This window comes from Talpa europaea, assembly GCF_964194135.1.
Source record: "Talpa europaea genome assembly, chromosome: 14".
NCBI lineage: Eukaryota > Metazoa > Chordata > Mammalia > Eulipotyphla > Talpidae > Talpa > Talpa europaea.
In genome coordinates, this window is record NC_140082.1 from 18,533,712 (window position 1) to 18,555,288 (window position 21,577).

Below are 21,577 nucleotides of genomic sequence, written 5' to 3' on the forward strand. Positions count from 1 at the left end.
ATTGCAGCACAAGTGAGGTTGTCTTGCTCAGGTGACCCCTCCTGCAAAGGCATTGTTTCAGCAGTGAGCACAACCTCGAGCATGGAGCATGCGTCACAAGCCAGTCGCTGCACTAGCTTTCCTGGGCCTTGTCTGTTTACTATCATAAAAATCCCTTGAGATAGGACAGGAGGGAGAGGAGGTCTAGTTTTGTGTCCGGGTGGGGCAGGAATGAGCAGTGTCAGGATTCCCGACCTGAATGCGGACGTCAGACAGTGCAGTCGCCACTGTTGTGCATGCACAGAGGCCTGTGTGGCCCCTGCTCTGTCCGGAACAGAGCTATCACCAGGAAGGGCTCAGTAAATACTTGGAGAGTGAGGGATTAGATGATACAAAGAATCAATAAAGGAACAGAATGCTTCTTGCGGATGGCCGGTCCTGCCCACTTCCCTGCTCCTTTTTCCAATGTTTGGGAGACAGAACCACTGCATTCCCCTCCCTGCAAGGAAGCAGCCCTCTGAGCCTCAGAGCCGGCCTTCTCTATCAGGAAAGATCAAATAAAAACAAGTCAAAGAGGGAGAGGCCACAAGACAGATGGAAACCCACAGATGGAAGTCCTGGGCTCCTCCAAGGACACTCCCAGGGGAGGGTGTGGGTTTTTCCCTTTTCCTGGCCCACTCGGAGGAGAGAGCATACTCCATCCAGCCGCTTCTTACCACCCACCATGAGGCCAGGAGGCTGTGCTCAGAATGACTCCAAAGTGAAATGCAGAGATCATTTCAAGGGTATATATTTGATAGCCAGTCACGCTATTGCTCGAGTGGGAAAGAGGACCCCGTGGCAGGTGGGCCAGGGTCCAGGTCCGCATGGGCTTGCACCTGCATGATCTAGGGACCCTCCACATCTTCTTCAAGCCTCACACAGAACATGTGGAGTTGACCAGCAGGAGCACTCCCTTGTACCCCTCCTGCCAGCCCCCTCTGTCTCACCACCCAAGAAAGAGAATCAGAATGCAAATACCTGCCAGACAGCATTACAAAGGGAACCCAACTATCCTCACAGCAGCCAGCACTTGCTGTCCACCCACCAGGGCCTGCAATGGGTAGAGCGCTGCACTCCTACTGCCTCGCTGAGTCAGCCCTGAGGTCAGTATTGACATCTGCACTCGGCTCCTGAGCCTCAGAGGTGATCTTCCAGGGTAAGGTGCAGAGGAAGGACTTGGGCTCAGGCCTCCTGACACCAACACACTGGATCCTAACCCCCAAGCAGTGGGGCCTCCCCGTGTAAGGGAGTGCCATCTAAAGACAGCCGAAGGCAAAGAGTCAAGTCCCCTTAAAATTACCCTAGAGAGAGTCTCCTAACTCACCCATGATGGACGGTATATGGCAGCACGTTTCCACAAGCCCAGCACATCAAGCCTTCCCTCCCCAGGACACCAAAGACAGTGGGTGACTTGCCTTTGGAGCCGTGGGATAGGAAGAAATACGGAACCACCAGCCTCACATGTGTCTCTGTCTGTGTGGCTGGACTTACATAAACAATGCAAGGATGATAGGACCATTCACCCTTAAATCTGTTCTATATTTTAGAATTACTTTCAAATTCCAATTCTATTATTATTCTTAGTGCAAATGGTCTGTGTCTCAAGCCATGGCCTGGAGGATGCATGCCTACTCTGAGGGGACAATGGACTGCTGCGAGACCTTGGCTGATCGCCCTACTGCTGAGCATCATTAAGCCTAATTTTATAGAGGTTACCGGGAAACAGATTGAGAGAGTGCCCTGCCTGACGTCACACAGCAAGTAAATGGCTGAACCAGGGCTTGAATCAAGGTCCCCAGCCCTCTGCCCCCTGCCCAGGCCAGGAGCACTGCTACCCCATATATCCAGTTTTAGACTTTGCTTGAGCATACATGTGACTCTCGGTCAAGTCAAAAGAAACAGGGACAGACTTCAGATGGCAGTGTGAAACTGTTTTGTTCTTCTGAATTCTGTGCAGAGCTTTCAGAGAAACATGGGCATGTCCTCAAGTGCATGTGCTGGAAGTGCTGCTGGGGTGGAACCAGAGCAGAGCTGTGGATGCTCTGCCATGTCCCCAGGCCTTTCTGTGCTTTCTGTTATTGAGGATGGTCTTATACTGGCACTTGCTCTTGCATAGGGCAGCCTAGAAGTGCCACAGAATGAACATACCCTCTACCAAAGATTGAAGATAAGTCCTTCCAGTGGGTACATGTTCTATACTGCTGCCCCCTAGAGGCCCCTGCAAGATCCACTCCCAGTTGCCCACAGTTGATGCTGCGTTGGTGATACAGCCGTGGTGCCAGGCTTCCTTCCCTGCGTCCCTTCCTCACGCCCCTCCCGGTTCAGCCTGGGATCATTTCCCATTGAAGTGATGTCTTACTCTTGAAGAGGTCTCAGCAAATGCACCCATCCGAGGTGCTAAGGTGAAGAGAGGTCCTCAGAGGCTGACCACACTTAGCAAGTTTGGCTTGATTTGCTCTTCAATCATTGAGACCAAGAGAAGATTCTCTGGGCACAGCTCTTTCTCTGCATCATTGTCTACTCCTCCAAAGCCATCTGTGTATTTGAGGGGAGACCTGGCTCCAGCCAATGTGCTTACCAAGGGCACGGCGGAGTCAGAAACTCTGGGTGGGGAAGGTGTGAGCAGGGAAGAGCAGCCACACAGCTGGGGCTCACAGCTTCCCAAAGGGGCTCCTCTTTGCAGTCATTCTGTGGGATGTACAGCAGCACCACTTGAAAAAGGATGTATCCTGTATCATATCAATTTGGTCACTGCTCAGTGAAACAAGTTTCTTAACTGCAGGACTCCCCAGAGCCTTCATAACACAGCTTTAGAATCTCCAGAAGGGGACATTCTGTTTAGACTTATTTGGCCTCAGAATGCTTTTATGGCATATCTTGCAAGCTGAATGTCCCACAATTCTCTAGTTTAGAAAATTCTGGATTTAACTGAAATAAACCACCAGACTGCAACCAACAAGGTAACCCTGGAACAACTGCCTTAGCAGGGTCACTTGCCCAGTAAGAGGCAGGCTGGGATTTGAATAGAGAGAACAACCAAAGGAGATCACGGGAGAAAGAAAAAAGAAGGAGCAAGAGAAAGTAATGGAACTGCAATTCACAGACGCTTAACTCTACCTGCAAGGCAGACTTTCCCCTGTGAGCTCAACATGGGGGAGGGGAAGAGAGAGAGAGAGAGAGAGAGAGAGAGAGAGAGAGAGAGAGAGAGAGAGAGAGAGAGAGATAAAAGGGAGAGAGGGAAATAATGACATGGCTGTTGCCCCTGTGCACCCTGAGTCAATTGGTATCTGTCACTGAGCCACCTGCATTTATTAGTCACCAAGTGACTTCTCCTTCCAACAATAGCCATGCTGTTGCCAAATTACTGAACTTCATGTAACATACTTATAACACTAATGCATCTGGTTCACATTTCCTCACAGGGAGGTTCAAAATTCTGAGGCCTGGGGGGGTAAAAGAAAATCCTGAAGGGCTATAAATGATACAAGACCAGGAAGAACTCCAGTGACAGGCTGCCTGGGTTCAAATCACCCAAAGCCAGGTGAGCTTGGGCAAGCGGCATCACCTCTTTGAGTCTCAGTTTCCTCTTCTGTAAAATAGGTATCTGCCCCCAAGGAGTTTTTGGGGAGAGTCAATGAGGTTATTATACACGTGTAGATTGCTTCACCCAGGACCAACTCGATAAATGTCAGCTCTGAGATTTTCACCCTTAAAGGAGACAAGTGAATCAGGAAGAGAAAGCGCAGGAGCAAACTCAGTTCAGGTAGCTTTCTGCCCAGGGACTTCCAGCAAAGTTCTATTGGCGAGACCATGAAAAATGCAAGCCTCTTAGAGGCCAGAAGCCAAACCGTCAAAACCCTTTCTGTTTCTTTTAACGCTTGCCTGTTGTTCCTGTCCCTAGACCCCATGCAGTCCTGCAACCAGCACAGATTGTTCCACCTGCCTGGCCTTAAAGAAACTTGCTGTCTGCCCCAAGGCCTTTGCCCCTCCACAGTTACCGCTCTTTATAAGGTCTGGTGACAAGCTGTCTATAAATTGCTGCCACTGAGTTGTTTATAATCTAATGTGAATCACTGCCCACACTTGAACAGCTGGAAAGACAATGCATAGACCATATTCCTCCCCCATGTTCTGGGGAATATGAGCAGATATTCTAGAAAATGTGGGCTTGATGGCCAAATCAGATGGAGCAACAACAGATTAAACCCAGAAAAACGGATGCTTTCCTACAGGACTTCTCAAATTTTGAGCATGCCAAAGTGCACCGGGAAATTATGAGAAGGGGAGCATGGGATGGGGTCTCCCAAATGAATGTCATCAAGAGGCTAGAAGGGAAGGGCTATCATGGCACCTTCGGGGTGGTGGAGAATTGTGGAAAGAACTGGAGCCTGCATGTCCAGACCACTGCAGCCTGGCTGCGAGATCTCAAGTTGGAGCTTTCACCTCCCTGAGTCTGTTTTCCTATCTATAAAATGGGGCAGCTCCTCTCCCAGAGGGTCATTTTAAGGATGAACCAAGATGCTGGATGTGAAGTAGGCTGGGGGTCTCCCCAGAGGAGGTAACCAAGCTGATGAGCAGAGTCATTGGAGTGGCCTCAGTTGGAAGGAGTCACTCGGGGGAAACAGCAAGAGCGAGAGCTCAGGGGTGGGCCCAGTGGCAGGTCCACGAGTGACTTGCCTGAGCCGCACAGTTAGTGAAGCAGAAGCCAGCAGAAATCCAGTGCTGGCTGGGCCCCAATCCATGCCCTCTCCACATCCAAGTGTCTCCCCTAAAGTCAGGCTGATCAGACCTCAGCCTATCAAGCTGTCCCCTTTGAAGCTGTTTCCTGGGACCTGAGGAAAGCCCATAATAACTGGCATCTGCTGAGCGCTCACCCCATGCCTGGCCTGTACCAAGTTCTCCATGTCACCGAAGCAACTTCCATGTGCAAGGTGTGATTATAAACTCCATTTACTGGTGACTCCGAGGACCCTGCCATGCACGTGGCAGAGGGGAGACCTTAACAAAGCAGCCCTCAGGCCAGAATTGGGCTCCTTCCCTTTTCAAGCTCATGACTGCAGGTAACTCACATTACTTCTCTAAGCCTAAACTGACTCACCCATAAAATGCTGCCTGTCACAGCTATGAGGATTAAATGGAAGAATTGCGCAAAGGATGTCAGTCAGCCTGGCAGAGAGTGGACTCTCAGTAATTAGTAACAGATAATTATTCCATCATCTTCTTCTTCTTCAGTTATTAGCAGTATATTCTCTGAACGGCGGGTCCAGGACTCACATGGGTACTGTCATGATCCACCTCCACCTCCCCTCTAGTGGTGTCACTGGTGATCAAGGCTGAAAGACCCAGGGGAGGATTGAGTCCATCCACATTAGACAAGTCCTGTCTCCTTTCTGGGGCTCAGTTTCTTCATCTGTAAGAAACTACACACCTACTCCATAGTATTGTCAAGTTAGCAAAGTCCTAAGAAATAGAGCCGGGCACACTGTCGGCACTGGCTAAATGGTAGCTGCTGCTATAATGTATGGGAAACAGAGGCTGAGAATGGGAAATAGAGCAAGTGAGTGCTCAGCCAATCTGGAACCTGGTCTCCCAGGTGTCCAGCCCACCCCCCACCCCCTGCCCAAACCCCCAGGCACAGAGCTGCTAGCAGTGGTGCCTTCTAGCATCGGCCACTTCAGGGTTTGTTATTTTTTTTAATATAATTGTTTACATCCCAGAGCAGCCATTTCAGCTTAATGAATGAATTCAATATGCTCAGAAAATGCAGAATAAATCCTTGCCCGTGGCCCAGAATAGGCCTGGCTGTACCAGCTGCTGGGCAGGGAGCCAAATCACCAGCTGGGGCAGGATGAAGGAAGCAGGGCCTGCGGGATTAGGAAGGCAGGCGGGTGAGATGGGGCTCAGGAGGTGATAGGCCTTGGGGGTGCTGGGTCCAAGGACAGATCAATGAAGCCTCCAGCACCCAAAGCAGCAGATTAATCCTCTCTTAATCAAAGCCTGTTTCAATCTTGAAGCACCAGGGAGCTGCCCCTGGATGGGAATACAGAGGCCCTGAGCCTTGATCAAGCCACCACAGCTTTGCTCCCAGAAGTTCCTCTTCCTGGAGCATCCTTCCCAGTGTGGGACTGGAGGTGTGGGATGAAGGGAGAAGCCCCTCTAAGTAGTGGCGCACTGGCCTCAGTCTTTCAGAGCCCTGCATGCTTCATTTACAGAAACAGACATGAGTTCAGAGAATAGAGAGGACAGTCCAAGAATCTGTTAGAGTAATAGACCAAGATAGCAACCCCAAAGTGAGGCAGGGGGTCTATTTAAAAATGCAGTACACATAGAAGTCCAACTTTGCACCACTTGGAGCTGTGTGACCCTGAGTTAGTGCCTTCACCTCACTGAGCCTACAAAGAAAAAGACAACCGCAGTGCCCACCACATCTGCTTGTGAGGGTTAAATGAGCCAACCCGTGTAAACACCCAGGTGAGGTGAGCTGGGCTTCACTCTCTGAAATGTTAAACCTGGAGCCCATTCTTTGACCCAGGAGTTCCACTTTCAGGAAATCATGCCGCCAAAGAGCTCACTCATGTGCATGACTTCTACCCACAGAGATGTTCACCATGGCATTGATTATAACACCAAAAAGCAGGACACGGCCTGAATGACCATTAGCAGGGGACCTGTTCCAGCCCCTGCAGAGAAAGAAGAGTAGGAGCATCACCCTGAAGTGACCTGGGAAGCAATTGAAGACCCCGTGATATGAAAAAAGGAAAGAGCAAAGAAATGCAGGTGGCGTGAGCCCATTTGTCAAAACATCCAACCAACCCACCCACCCACCCAGCTACCAACCTACATATTTGTTGGGTGCAGAGACAGAGCTAAATGCAGTTTTCTGAGGCCTAGAGATAAGGCCTCTGGTTCAGGCTACAGGGACACAGCTATGCCTCCTTCTGGTCCTGATCTGCACTGCAGCAGGCTCCATCCGCTGCTGGAAGGACTCCCAGGACTCAGTGCATCACCCGTGCCTCTTCTTGTGAGTCTGTATTACCACAAATCAAAACACTTAAAAGCAAAAAAGGCCCAGCCTCGTCAGGACAGTGGAACTTTCCTATATGGGCCTGTCATGGTGGACACACGTCATTATAAATGTGTCAAAACCCACAGAATGTACAGCACCAGGAGCGAGCCTCAACGTCAGCCGTGGATGCTAGTTAATTATAGTATCTCAATGTTGGCTCACCCGTTGTAATAAACAGCACCTTTGCACCTTAACAAGAGTCACCTGTAAGGCTGAGGGATCTGGGGTGGGGAGGGACCTCCTATTGATACTTTATATTCTTCCATATTGTTTCCATTTTTTATAGGAAGACACCTTTATAGGATTACTTGTGCGCTTATTTTAAAACAATAAAAATAGTAAAATACTTTGCAAAGGGCTTGGCTATATGGAGATGGCTTTATGTTGAGAGCAAGACCCCACCATTTCAATTCCACTGGCCTCCTCCCAGTCTGGGGAGTGTGGGATCACCTCTTCCTATCCTTGAATGGACTGCCCTGGCTGTGGGATTGTGGGGCGTCCCAGCAGAAATCAGGGGGGTTGGGCCCTTGTCGTTATTGTTATTGTCTCTCCTTCCTGCAGGCACCTCTGGGTTCCCCGAGTCACAGCCCCATCCATTCAGGGACTGACATCTTTATTACTCAGGCAGGAGCTGCGGCCGATTGGCAGCCCCCTTCATCACCCCATTACTCGGCCCCTCCTTGGGTTATATATGGACCCGACTGTGTCATATATTCAGCAACAGGGTCAGCAGCAAGTAGACTGGCAAATTTAGTAAAAGACAAATAAATTAAGCCTCCCGTTGGCCTTCAGAGAAGAAGAAAAGCAAAGCAACATGGCCGCCAAGGCAGCATTGCTCATCCTGGTGGCTCCTTTGGATTCGGAACATTATTATCATTTTTGTGAAGTAAAGAGAGAGCGGGCAGAGTGACACATAGTCTTGGGTGTTCTAGGGAGAGAGTACAGCATCTCTAACAGTCACAGGACCACGGGGACTGGACAGGATTAAAGACCAGCCCAAGTCAGCCTTGTGGGCTCCAAAGCTTTGCCAGCATCAACTCTAGGCAATCATCATCATCATCATCATCATCATCATCATCATCATAATAGTAATAATAATGACATGCTTAAATTAACTATGTGAGTCTCCAAAGAACCCTCGGAGGGGATGCTATTGCTACCCCATTTTACAGATGAGGACACTGAGTCTCAGAGGTCAAGAGGGCCTCCAACACAAAGCAGGACAATGGAGATGAACACAGGTCAGCCTGGTCCCAAGCCCACATCATAAGCCTCTATTCTGCACTCTCCTGCCTCTATTCTGCTCAGTGGGCTTCCTAGTGGAGGAAGAGAGAGTGGGGAATAGGGTGGAGATTAGATGGAGCTGAGGCAGCAGTGCTTAGGACAAAGATAGAGGTCTGCACAGCCATGACACAGTCAAGGACCAGGCAGCGGACAGCCTCAGAGAGGAGGAAGGCAGGGTCTCAGGAGAGGGACTGATTCTACTTTTGGCTCCACCACATGATGCCGTTTGACTTTGGCAAAGTTGTATAAATCTCTCTGGGCCTCAGCGTCCTGAACCACAAACTAGGAATTCCTTCCTTTCCTGTTTGGGTTGCTGTGAGAATTAAAAGAGAGATCACAGGTAAACTGACGCCTAGTCCCGGGCTGAGGGACAGAACAGGGAGACTCTGAGAAGATTCTGTTCATGGAGGTCATTTCACTTTCACACAGCCAGGAAGCCCCAAAACAGAGAAATTATTTCTTGCTGCTGAGAAGAAAGGGCACCAGATCAAGAGTCCGGACTAGATTCTGGTTCTGAAACTGCCGTACATTTGTGCTTTTTAGGCCAGGGGCACACCCCTCAAAAGGCTTGGATTCTGCACCCCCAAATGGGCTTAATGACCTCACCCCGCCCACCTGACAGGCAGGCTTTAATGCCAATGGAGACCAACAGACAGAAAATGGCCTGTGGAGAAGAGAGGGGCAGCAGCTGTACCTTCTGGGTGCCAGGCACCAGGCATCCTTTGTGGGGCTAGGACAGCTGTGGGAGGTAGCAGGTTATTGTCATTTCACAGAGAAGGAAGCCCACATTCCAAGCCAGCTCTGTCCAATTCCAGGGCTCTGCTTCCCTTTCTTCCTCACTCTCTCCTTATCTAGTGAGCTCCAGAGATCATCATTTGCTGCCATTTAAAACACAAGAGGCCAGCTAATTGTTCCGTGGGCCCCTTTTTGCCAAAGGAAAGAATGCAAAGTTGCTGAATGGTTGCCTGATAGCTCCTGGGGGCTGACTGGAGCATGAGCCCCGGTTAACAGCATGAGCCCCGGTTAACAGCAAGCCAGCCACAATGTCAAATCACCAAGGCTTTCTGCTGGCAGTGTGGGGCTAGCCCCCAGAGCCCCAGCCACTGTCTTCCCAGGGCCCTCAGGAACAATGAGCCTGAGGGACAGAATGGTGTGAACACCCTCTTACAGAGGGAGGGGAGGACAGGGCCATCTGCCACCAGAAGAACACACCTTCAAACAGGCCTCTTTATAATGAACCAACCAATCCAGGAGCCACCAGGCCTGAGCGAACCCAGAGTCAGAGGAACACTGTCACCTAGGGGAAGCACCAAGATAGCTCTCCGCTGCCTTCTTCCCCCTCAGCAGACGCGGCTCAGGAGAGCTGTGAGACTTGGCTGCAATCACACAGATAATAAATGGCCAAGCTGAGATCTGAACCCAGGACTGGCTGAGTCCAACAAGCTGTCCTCCTGTCCCAGCCACATCCTGAGGGGACGTATCCTGTGTGACTTAGGCTGCAGATGACAAGGAGATCCAGAATCCCTGCAGGTGGCCTGCCAGCTGCCCAGAGCAAACCTTCAAAAACGTTTCCCGGGGAGATAAAGGACACTGTTGTTAGGGACCAAGATGGGGCTGGAGGAAGGTCACATTGAAGGAATTCAGGGTCAGGCAGCCTGACGGGACTTCAAGGGGAAGGAGCTGTGATCCAAGGAGGGAAGCTCGGAGGGGCCCCCTGGAGTTGTGCTGCTGCCCTTGTGATACTGGTGCTAAAGCGTCCATGAGGAGAAGCCTAACTAAGCAGGGCCCATGGGCGTGCTGGAAACTTGTGGGGCCCTGAGGGTCTGGGTCCCCATCAACTTGGGACCAGCCTACCTGTGCTAAGTGGCCTCCGTGGGGCAAAGAAGGACTGGTGTCCTACTAATGCAGAAAATGGGAGGAAAGTTTCCAAAAGAGAAAAGGAGAAGTGACAGCTTCTATTGTGGAGGAGGGGGGCTGACACCAGAAAGGAAACATCCTCTCTGGGTGAGGACCCCCGTCAGTCATCACTGGCTGCCCTGTCCCCTTCCAGGGCGACTCAATGCTTTATGTCCTGAAAGACCACTAGGCCAGGTGAGTCTGGGGGCTGTGGCACAGGGCTTGGCACCAGCAATGCATGTATATTTGCCCTTTATCCTGGGTTCCAGGCACACAGCACCTGCAGCCCAGGAATCACCAAGTGACAAGGGACTTCCATGCTCCTAAGACAACGGGGTCTGACACAGCCTCCGGGCAGGGGCTGGCTGCAGAAAGACCAAGCCTTAATTGGAAGCCTGGGACTTTCTGCTCCACCCCCTGACATCCAGGGAGGGAGAGGGCTGGAGATTGATCCATCACACCTACTGATGTCGCCTCCATGAAACCCTAAAGAACAGCCTTCAGAGGACCTCTGGGGTGGTGACCACGTGGAGGTGCTGGGAGAGTCTCAGGTCCAGAGAACTCACAGAGGACCCCTCCCCCAGAACTTGCCCTCCACGTCGATGCCTCTTGACGGGGTCACGTCCCTGAGGATAAAATCAGCAACAATAACTACAGTGCCTTCCTGAGCTGTTCCGGGGACTCACCAAACCTGCTCTTAACAGCTGCTGGGTTGGAAGCTCGCATGGCCCAAACTTGCTGTCTCAAGTGTAGAGTAGTTTTGCGGGACTGAATCCTTTACCTCTGGGCCCCGGGCTAACTCCAGATAGTGTCAGAACTGGATTGAATTGTAGGACACCAGCTGGTGTCTGGAGGATTGAATCGATTGGTGTGAGGAAACCCCTACACCCTGGTGTCAGCAGTGTCTTGAGTAAACACCGTCCCAAGGGGCCCCATGAAAACATGGTGTCAGCGGCCCCCCGAGGACCTGGGAAATAGAGGCAGCAGCAGGAGTATTCCCAGAAGTCCCACAGAGGGACCTGGTCCAAGGCCCACCCCTGCTTTAGCTGTGTGTGCGGCAGGCCTCAGTCTCCTCATCGGTAAAGCAGGCACCATGATAGTCTTCACCCTGCCCAGACTGTTCTAAGACTGAGCACCATGTCTGTGAGCATGCAGCATGGGGACTGGGAAAACAAATCAGTCCTCCAGCAGGGAATGACCCTAAGGATCCACCGAAAATTCTAGAGCAGAAGTGATCTTTGCAGGGAGACAAGCAAGGCTCCAAACCTCACTCTGGAACATATTGTGTGATACTGGCTAAGCCACAAGATGCTTTCTCTGAGCCACTGTTTTCTAGTCTACAAAATGGAGATAGATGAAATTGAAGCATTCTGAAGGCCGCACCATGAGGCAAGCCCTGTACCTGTCCAGTTTTGAAATCGACTTATTTGATGCTCACAACAAGCCTACAAAGTGGGTAGTGTCCTTAGTCCCATTTTACAGAGGAATAGGCTGAGGTTCGGAGAGGTCAAGCCAGGATTCACACCCCGCAGATTGACTATTGCCAGGGTGCTGTTCTTCCTCAAGGACAACAAGGTTATTGTTTGAATCCAGTCACATCAAAGGGCATAACAGAGGTACAAGTGCTTTTGAAACTGTCAAACACTAAACCGATTATTAGCAGAGATTGTTGTTATTGCTATAACAGCTCAAAAACTCTGAGTCCAGTTAAAAGGCTCTGCATCTCCCTACCGGTACCAATCTGGTTTTAAAAATAAGATCAGGGCTCTCAAAATAAGTTAAGGAAGCCAGGCGTGCTGGGAGGAGAACATCATTTTAATGAAAAAAATAAAAAATCCTGATTAATGGAAATGATTCTTAATATATTTCAAAATGATCTGTTATGACACAAAGCAAAGACATTTATATACGACTTTGAAATTCTTAATAGCTGATTTTAGAGCAACCTATTATGAAATCTTCCAAAGCAGAATATATAGTAAGTAAATCATCAGGCAGGCCTCCCAGGCAGACTGACGGCAGCTCCTCTTAAAATAATTTATAAGGTGGGGTGGGGGAGACTGGGAGGAATTATTGCCATAATCAAGTATTAATAAAATATTTATAAATGTGACTTTCTCTTTCATCATTACAGCAGCTACAGGTATGGATCAGGTCCCTGAGCCCACAACAGAGGAGGCACCCCAGATGCCCCCAGAGGAGACACTCGGGTATCAAACTTCTCTGAGCCTGTTTCATGGTGCTAGAGCAGATGGGGTTCCAGGGTGATGAAGGAAATCACCTGCCCTCCCCCTGCAGGACTCCTCTCTTCCCAGGCTCCACAGAGTGCCTGAGGGAGCAAGCCTGCTGGACCAGAGCACAGCTGAGAGGCAAGGGCTGGCCCCCTTGGCAGAGTCACCCAACCTCGCTCAGCATCCCAGGCAGAAGCCACCCCTACCAGCGACTGCCTTGAACTGGACACTGCAGGTGACGTTCCATCCCCCTGGCTGGCCGCCAGCCTCAGGATGCAGCCTCAGGATGCAGAGGAGGCGCCCTTGATGTAGGGGAGATTTTTACCCTCAGGTCACGAGAAAAGGAGGCTGTGCTCAGAGATGTTCTCCAGGCAAGAACTAGTTCTTCCTCTCACCAGCTCCCTGTGCAGGGTTGACAGCTTGGAGTCCACAGCCCACCTAGAGGGGTTCACACCCCCACCTCTGCCTCTTCCCAGCTGTGCAACCTTGGGCAAGTCACCCCAACTTCTTTGTGCCCCAGTTTTCTCTTCTATAAAATGGAATAACAATAGCACCCACTTCTTGGCTTTGTTGGGAGGATTTCATGAGTGATCACGTATAAAATGCCTAGAATAGTATCTGGGGCACACTCAGCGCGAAGTAAGTATTGGCTGTTACTATGGATCTTACTAATGGTTACTACTATCATTATTGTCATTATTATTACATCTTGAGTAATGCAAGAGGCTTCTCTGAGATCCCTTCTAGATTAAAATGCGAAGATTAAGTGAAAGAAGAAAAGAAAATTCGAGGCAGTCATACCTAGATAGTGTGGGTTTTGACAATTTCTAAACCTTTAGGGGTCTGATGCATGCGTTTGAGAATCTGATGAAAGCTATAGATTCCATCTCTCCCCCGAAAACACACATTCATGCACAATTCAGCATGCTATTTCAGTAGTTACCAATGCAGCGGTGGCCCCCAAAAGATGTATCTAGATCCTAACCCCCAGAACCTGTGAATGTGCCCTTATTTGGAAAAAAAAGTATCTTTGTAGATACAATTTAGTTAAGGATCTTGAGAAGGGCTCATCCTAGAATACTTAGGACCTAAGGATTGGTCCAAAATCCACTGGACCCAACATTCAGTGACAGGACTCCTGATAAGTGACACAAGAGAAGACAGCCACGAAGGAGAAAGCCATGTGAAGACAGGAAGAGACTGGAAATATGTGACCACAAGCCTGGAGCCCCTGCAGCCACCAGAAGCTACATGAGGCAAGGGAGGGACGTTACCCCAGAGCCTTCCGAGGGAGCACAGCCCTGCTGACACCACGATTCAGATGCTGGCCTCAGCACTGTGAGAGAATAAATCTCTGTTGTTTTAAGCCACCCGGTTGTGGCAATTTGTCATGACAGACTTAGGAAATGAATCGACCCCCTAAAATCCACACATAAAACACTTAGGGGTGGGAGTATATGGACCTTAGATTAAGAACCTGTCATCAGACCCAACTCTAGAAATTCAATCTGAGAAAACTGAGACCACAGAGAGAGGTAACTTGCTCAAGGTCACACAGCAAGCTGGGGTCAGAGTTGGATCCAAACAGTCGCTCTCTCATGTAGCTGAGTCTGAGGAGGGCTGAAGAGCTTCTTCAAAGCACAACCAAAGAGTGGGCAGCTCAGAGGCGCAAAGACCCCCAAGTGCTGCGACCTTCCCTGGAGGTTGTATAGAAGAGGAGTCAGCCAGTTTGTTCAAAAAAGGACCATAGAGTAATTAATTTAAGCTTTGCAGGCCATAGAATCTCAACTCCGCTATGGTAGTGGGAATACAGTTAGAGACATGTAAATGAATGGACATGGCTGGGTTCCAATAAAACTTTAACTATGGACACTACAGTCTGAATACAAAGTAGTTTTCCTATGTCCTGAAATATTAGCCTTATATATGTTTTCATCTAATTAGAATATGCAAACTATTCTTAGCTTGCAGGCTGTACAAACGCAGTTAGCAGGCTGCATTTGGCCATGTAATTTGGCACCACTGGCATGGACAAAGCCAAATGCAGAGGTGGGGACCTCTAACTGGTAACTAGACTAGTTTTTCAGGAAGAAAAATGCACCCCAGACTTGAGATGGGACCACATCTCTTACCCTGACTCAGGTTGGTGTTGATGACCCAGAAGCCAGGAGAGCCTTCACAGCCTCTGCGCACAGTGGTGGTGAGGCCCAAACAGTCAAGCCCCTGAGCATGTCACAACTTATTTTTTGAAAGGCAAGCGATATTTGTTTTTTTGTTTGTTTGTTTCTTTTTTTTTCACATGTGTCCAGTCAAGTAAGTCTGTCCTTGTTCTGGACCAATTGTGGATTCCCTACCTTACTTATTTCTGACTCTTTATAGCTTCTAGAAATTTCCAAAATCAGTGGGCCAATATATGTGGCTCAAAGGTATGAGAGTCCAAGGAACAAGTCATAAGCCCTTGAGTGTAAGGACAGTTGCCCCACAGAGAATGGCCCAGAGTCAGAACCCATTCCAGAGGACAGACCTCAATTCATAAGGGTTCCCTTGACAAGTAAGTTCCAATTTTGTTCTGGGACCAAACGAAGCAGCTCCCTATGGAAGGAGCTAGATAAGGACATAATCACAACACAAGTCACCAAAAGCCCCATAAATGCAGGAACCACATTATTCTTGATCCCTACTATCTCCCCAGGAACTTTTATGTGGTCAGAAAAGGATTGCAGAAGAGACTGATTAGGGAAGTGAGGAGCCTTGAATTCCAAGCCCAGGAATTTTACTTGGTTTAGCAGATAAAGGAGAACCTGGGGTAGAATCTAAGCAGGGGAAAGACATGATGAGTCTATGTGGTAGGAAGAAGCCTAATGGTCACACTGAGGATGGACAAAAGGAGGTATCAAGGCACTAGCAAGGAGGCTACTGCAATAGTCCAAGCCAAAATAAAGGCAACTTCTAGTGTCAGATGATAACAGTAAGAGCAGAGAAATCAGGACGGAGGGTACAGAGCAAGGAGAGTGAGGGCAAGAGTGACGATCAGCAAACAGCCACAAGAGGGGAGGAGAACTTATGTAGGGAGCAGTCTCAGCAGGAGGAGAACTGGTGGGGAGAATCTCCAGGGTGTCTCCCTAGATACACAGCGCCTTTATTGCAGGGACCCAACCTTCACTACCATGTTCTAGAGCATCGCTGCTCAGTACAGTAGGCACTAGCTACCTACGGTTATATAAGTTTAAGTTAGTTAAAATATAATGCAATTAAAACTTTAGTTCCTCATTCCCGTAGCTACATTTCAAGTACTCAGGTGGCGTGGCAGCCAGGGGCTCCTGTACTGGACAGCATAGAGGGAGAGCATCCCCATCACTGCAGAACATTGTGTTGGACCATGTTGGTCTGTGTGGTTGGCTTGGAAAATCCAGCCCCATCTCTTTCTCACCATGCCTGGTCCAGCAGCCTCCCAAACAGCAGACCCAGGGACACAGAAGATGACAGACTGACCCATCCCACCTCATTGAGAGAAGGGCCTGTGAGCCATCTGCCAAAGGAGACAGCTGGTCACGCAGGTGAGCACGGCAGGAAGGACGTACCTTTGCAGGCCCCTGCTGCGCCGAGGTGGTAGAGGGCTGCCAACACCCGCCAAATGGCTCGCCGCTCACTCTCCGAAATGCCCAGTGTCTCCATGGCGCCCTGGAGCTGGGTGAAGGCAGCTGCCGCCTTCTGCTTATCTTCAGGCTGAGCGCAAAGGGAGAGGAGAAGAAAAAGAGGTCATCACGGTGGAAAAAATGCAAACTCACAACTTGAAGCCGAGCTCAGTCTCGGGGGAGTGTGTGGTCATTTTATTAGCACAGTAAATTACCCACAATTAAGCTGAGGTATGTTGACACACAGAACTCAGACTGCTGGGAAAGTTATAAAAATCATTTCATTCTGACTTTGGAATGTGGAGTGATTTTTATTCATTCATGTGTTCATCAGTAGATTTATTAAGGCTCTGCTCCATGCTGGGCCCTGGGGATACAAAGATGAGTAAACGCCAGAACCCGACTGAGGGCTTCTCAAGGTAGAAGTGGAAAGAGACATAAAAGCAACCAAGTATGAATGAGACCTAGTGGTAGGATATTGGTGTCAGTGGAAAGGGGTACCTAAGGTGGGAATGCCTAATTAATCCCAGCCAAGGATTAATAGAAAAAGAGACAAAATTATGTTGGAAGACTGAAAAAGCAATAGACCAATAAGATCCAATAAGGTCCTTGACAGAGCGGACAACAGCAAAGGAGATCTCTAGAGAAACAAGGAGTCAACTGAATATGAAACATATGCAGTTATTTTTGGAGGTGTGCAGACAGAAAAGGGGAGGACATAAAGCATGAGATGCTGGCAGGTGCCATTTGTGAAGGCTTCAAACAGGATATTAAAGTTATGGGCTTTAAACTACAGCATGATTAGCAAATACACACCCCTGTTCACATCCCTAGACCTGTGGCAGACATCACCAATCAATCAAGAAACCGAAGCAAGTGAGCGAGTCCAGATTCTTAGGACCTTACCCCTTGCAGCCACCACCAACTGATGTGCCTTGGAAACTGAAAAGGACCCTGCTTGTCATGCCCAGAGCAAGCGACAGGAAACTGCCAGAGTTTTAAGCAGGAGGAGAGAGAAAATGACACGATCAGATGTTTATGGGTTGCAGGGTGTTGTTTTTTCCCCTCTCAGATTTATGATTCCAATTATGTTTGATTGAATATTAAAATTAGTCTATAACTCCTGCACACACACCATCTGGCCAAGGAGACTTAGCCCAGAAGCCTGCTGGGTTGAGAGGAAGTGAGCCGGGGACGAGAATTCTTTTGTCAATAATCCACCAGCAGATAATGAGGAACTGATTTGCACTTGGCCTGCTTACAGAGCTTGGGTGATGAACTGTAGGCTGCAAAAGCTGGCAGGTCCTTGAATTTTAGGGAGTCCAATTCCCAGAGAGGGGATGACGATTGCCCAAGGTCACACAGCAAATTAATATCAAACACAAGACTAGACTCAGGCTTTTCTGAGACCAGTCCAAGCCACTTGTCCCCTTCACTCAGGACACTTCTTCTAACTGGTCTTAAAGAAAGAGGTGAGAATCATGGACCCATCGGGATGATGTCAAAGCATGCAGTGACATTGAAAGATTCGTTGTGGAAACATTTCAATTAATAGCAAAAGCATGTTCCACTGATCCATCATATTTCTGGGCCACCATAGGACCACAAAATCCCTAGCAACCAGGAGTTCGACCTAGCAACCGCAACCGCTTCGCTGGAGCAAACGGAGGGAAGGAAGGCATCTTACCAACAGGCTCTTGGTTATTTATGAGATTTCAGAGTAGCAGAGAAAGGACACCAAAAGGACAGTGACAACACATTTATTATGGCTCCCACTGCCAGCCATGAGCACTGGACTTTAAATTACAGGTGGACGCCATCATCAGTCGCTTAGCTCAGGTTAAGGGGAGAATGAAAAAACTTCCACGAAAGCTTATTTGCTTCTTTTTCTCTTCCTCCCTTCTCCCCAGGTCTCTGTGACAACAGAGGACAAGGAGGGACAAATTTATGCTTCTGATTCAAATGATTCTTCTCAGAGAATGTTTACAGTCCCTTAAACTTCTAGAGGGCCCAACACTTCTACATAGTGCCCTGGCAAAATCCACACTTTGTGTCAAAATGTGAAATTAGTCAAATTAGGGAGTAATTCCTCTCACAGCCTAAATGTCTACCAACAGGAGAATGGAGAAAGACGGGTATTCCAGGACTCTGTCTGGACTTCTATGCAGCAATGAAAAAGAATGAGCCATTGATACATACAACCATCTGTATGGTTGTACATACAACCATCTGTATGGAATCCCACAGATTCTATGTAAGTTAGAGAGGTCAGACATATAAGACGACACTATTTGTGTACATGTAGATGGGTCAAGTCCCTAGGGAAAACAGTATGGAGGTTTTCAAAAGATTAAAAATGGATCTTCCACATGACCCAGTGATTCCACTCCTTGGAATCTACCCAAAGAATATAAAACCACTAATGTTCATTGCAACAATATTTACAATAATCAATATGGAGACAACCTAAGTGCCCAAATAGGGATGAGTGGATCAAGAAGGTGTAGTACTTATACACAATGGAATACTACTCAGCTGTCAACAAAGATAAACTTTTGTCATTTGTGACAATGTAGATAGAGCTGGTGGGGATTATGCTAAGCTAAATAAGTCAGATGGAGAGATACAAGTACATATGGTGTCACTTCTATGTGGACTATAGAGACACGAAACAAAGGGTCAGATAAAACCAAACTAAGAACTAACCCTAGAAAGTAGACTATGAAATTGGGACTACCAGAGAGGGTTGGGAAAGGGAAGGAATAAGAAAAAAGCAGGAAGGGAGCACACTGGACTAGGGGTGTTTGGGTGATGGGTACATTGTGGTAAGAACACCCAAGACAAATACAAATAATGATATAAACCAATGTTACCTCAATAAAAGAAAAAGAATGGGTCTCCCCTGGTGGTACAGTGGTTGAGCACTGGGCTGTGAAGCTGCCCGCAGCCTCTGCAGTGCCAGTTCGATCCCCGGGCACTGGCGAGGGTCCCACATGGCATGACAGACCTCTCCTGCCGCCCGCTGCTCCCCTCAGCAGTGTACTTCATCAGTCTGCCTGTTCTGCTCCCCGCTCTGGCTCTGGTGAATTCTCTCACCCTCCCACGCTTCTGACTGTACCCAGTGCTTGTATAAATAAATAAATCTTTTTTAAAAATAAATAAATAAGTAAAAAAGAATATAATCATCATTGATTCGTATACTTAAAGCCAGTGAGTGCACTTTATACATTTCACTTTGGTTTCACCTTGATTAAAAAAAAAAAAATTAGTGGGAAAATAAAGCCAACTCACAAGACACCCAGGGTTTGTCTGATGTAGTCAGAAGCTCAAGGTCAACCAAAGACTGCAGGTAATTTAGTGAAAAAAATAAAATCTAAAATGTTCTCTCCACATTCACCTGGCTGCCTTTAGAGTACCCAAGAGGGTCCAGCAGTACAGAGAGGCCAGGTTTGGATTTAGAGTCAGAACTGACGCTGTCTTCACTGCCTTCCTCATAAGTGTGACTTTGCACAGGCCTCTTGACTGTGAATCGTGGCTCAGTTTCTATTTTGGTGGAGTGGAAAAAATGGCCCACCCACATGCTTGTACCCAGGCTGTTATTCCTTCTGGGAACATCGTTCCCCACTGCTGTCCAGGTTCAAAGCCAGAATTGCGTGAAAAGTGAATCAGGTCTGGTTCTGTCCTCAAGGGGCTTCCGGTCCAACAAGGGGGACAGATGTACAAAGAGATGATCACAGCACAGAGTGAGTTTGGGGGGCTGGGAAGGGTCAGTGAACCAAGTGGAAAGGTCAGAGACTTCCAGGAAGAAGTGACAGATAAAGCAAATGGAATGACCATGTGGAGTGGGTACTGGGGAGCTAGAAAGGTTCTCTAAGGAGAAGGATGCAAGGCTAAAGAAACACATGGGCCTGGGATGCTAAGAACACTGAGGATGTCATGCAGAGGGCACCGGGAGCCACAGCTTGCAGTGTGGCTACAGGAGGTGCCCTGCCAGAGGACACTGGCACCTGGGAACCCCATACCATGCTTGGAAGCACAGTGGGGACTGCAGAAAGATCTGGGTCTCACAGGCATCAGGGGATGTAAACCAGCCCCCTCTCCTCCGGGGTTGGGGCACATTCCACTGTGTCTGGGCAACCCAGCAGCCCGGGGATTCCCAGCCTTCCACCTCCCTGGACATGGACCCAGCTCTGCAAAGCAAAGGATGAGCAATGACTAGATTCATTTGCAAAGGAGATATCAGTGCCTGTACAGGTGGGTGAACCTCATGGAGATCATGGGGAGGGCAGGACAGGTGCCAGTTCAAAGCCAGGAGCTAGCTGTTTCCAAGGGGCTTTGCCCCGCACTCAACACTGACCATTGTGTCTTCTTTGGTTAGTCACTGGGAGAGCATTTAATGAGAGAGAGGAGAAAGCATTAATTGAGCACCTACTATACTATCATAAGTGCTTTTACCTGATAAGGTAGGTATGGATCTCTCCAGTTGACAGAGGAGGAAACTGCAGCCCAGAGAGGGGAAGGGGTGGGGCATGGTCACCATATGGCAGAAACTCTACTACCAGCAGACTGGGGAGTTGGATGTTGTTCTAACCGTTCCACAGGGGAAAAACTGAGGCTGCTTGAGGTTAGGTAACCCAAGGGGGCCCAGTGGGTTAGATTCCAGAGCACACAGTGTCTAGCCATGACACAGGACTGAGCTGACAGAGTGGGACAAACAAGAGGGCCAGATTCGAGTGAGGCCGACCTGGATTCCAGTTCTGTTTCTGCTACTCAAACGCTGTGTGTCCTTGGCAAATAACTTCAGCTCTCTGAGCCTGCTTACTTCCCCTGGAAAAAACACGATTATAATCCCTTTGCTCAAAAAGCCATTAGGATCAAGTAAGAGAAAGCTCCCGGCAGAGCTTGACATGAGAGCACAAGTCCCTACCCTTCTGTGTGGAAACCATTTCTCCACAGTTGACACCTGGGTCATGAGAAATAAATGTGCCTCAGGCCAAAGTCTGGAAGGCAACAGCCAGAAGCAAACTGCAAAAATGCAAGTATTATTATTATTATGACTACTAGGACTGGATACATTTTTAAAAAATCAGGCGAGGCTGCAAAAAAAACAAATTACAGAGCAGAAAATAATATGAAAGATTTTGATTTCAAATGTGTCCTGGTACCCTGGCAGTTCTCAAATAAATCCCATTTAGAAACTGAAATGTGACAGCAGTGACATACAGCGTTAGGGTCTAGAAGGTGGAACTGATAGCCAGCAAGCAAGGCAACCACTGAGAACCAGGGTCACCATGGAAGGGGGGGTCTTAGAGGTCTCCCTCCCTCCCCGGACCCTGTTCCAGCTGCTCCAGGCCTCATCCTATGATCTTCAGCCATGCTGCCCTATTTGCTATCCCCATCTTGACCTTTACATTACAGTAACAGGAATGATAGTCTCACTGTAA

At 48.7% G+C, this 21,577-nt stretch overlaps 1 protein-coding gene across 1 annotated transcript in view; it reads right to left on the minus strand.

Annotated features, from left to right (window-relative positions):
* MYO18B (myosin XVIIIB) overlaps positions 1 to 21,577 on the minus strand; it is a gene marked incomplete at both ends in the record, with an annotated part of 216,639 nt that overhangs the window by 168,496 nt on the left and 26,566 nt on the right. Inside the window, one exon of the mRNA XM_084253221.1 lies at positions 16,080 to 16,224. Coding sequence (XP_084109347.1) covers positions 16,080 to 16,224 — 145 coding nt within the window. The remainder of the gene's footprint in view (positions 1 to 16,079; positions 16,225 to 21,577) is intronic.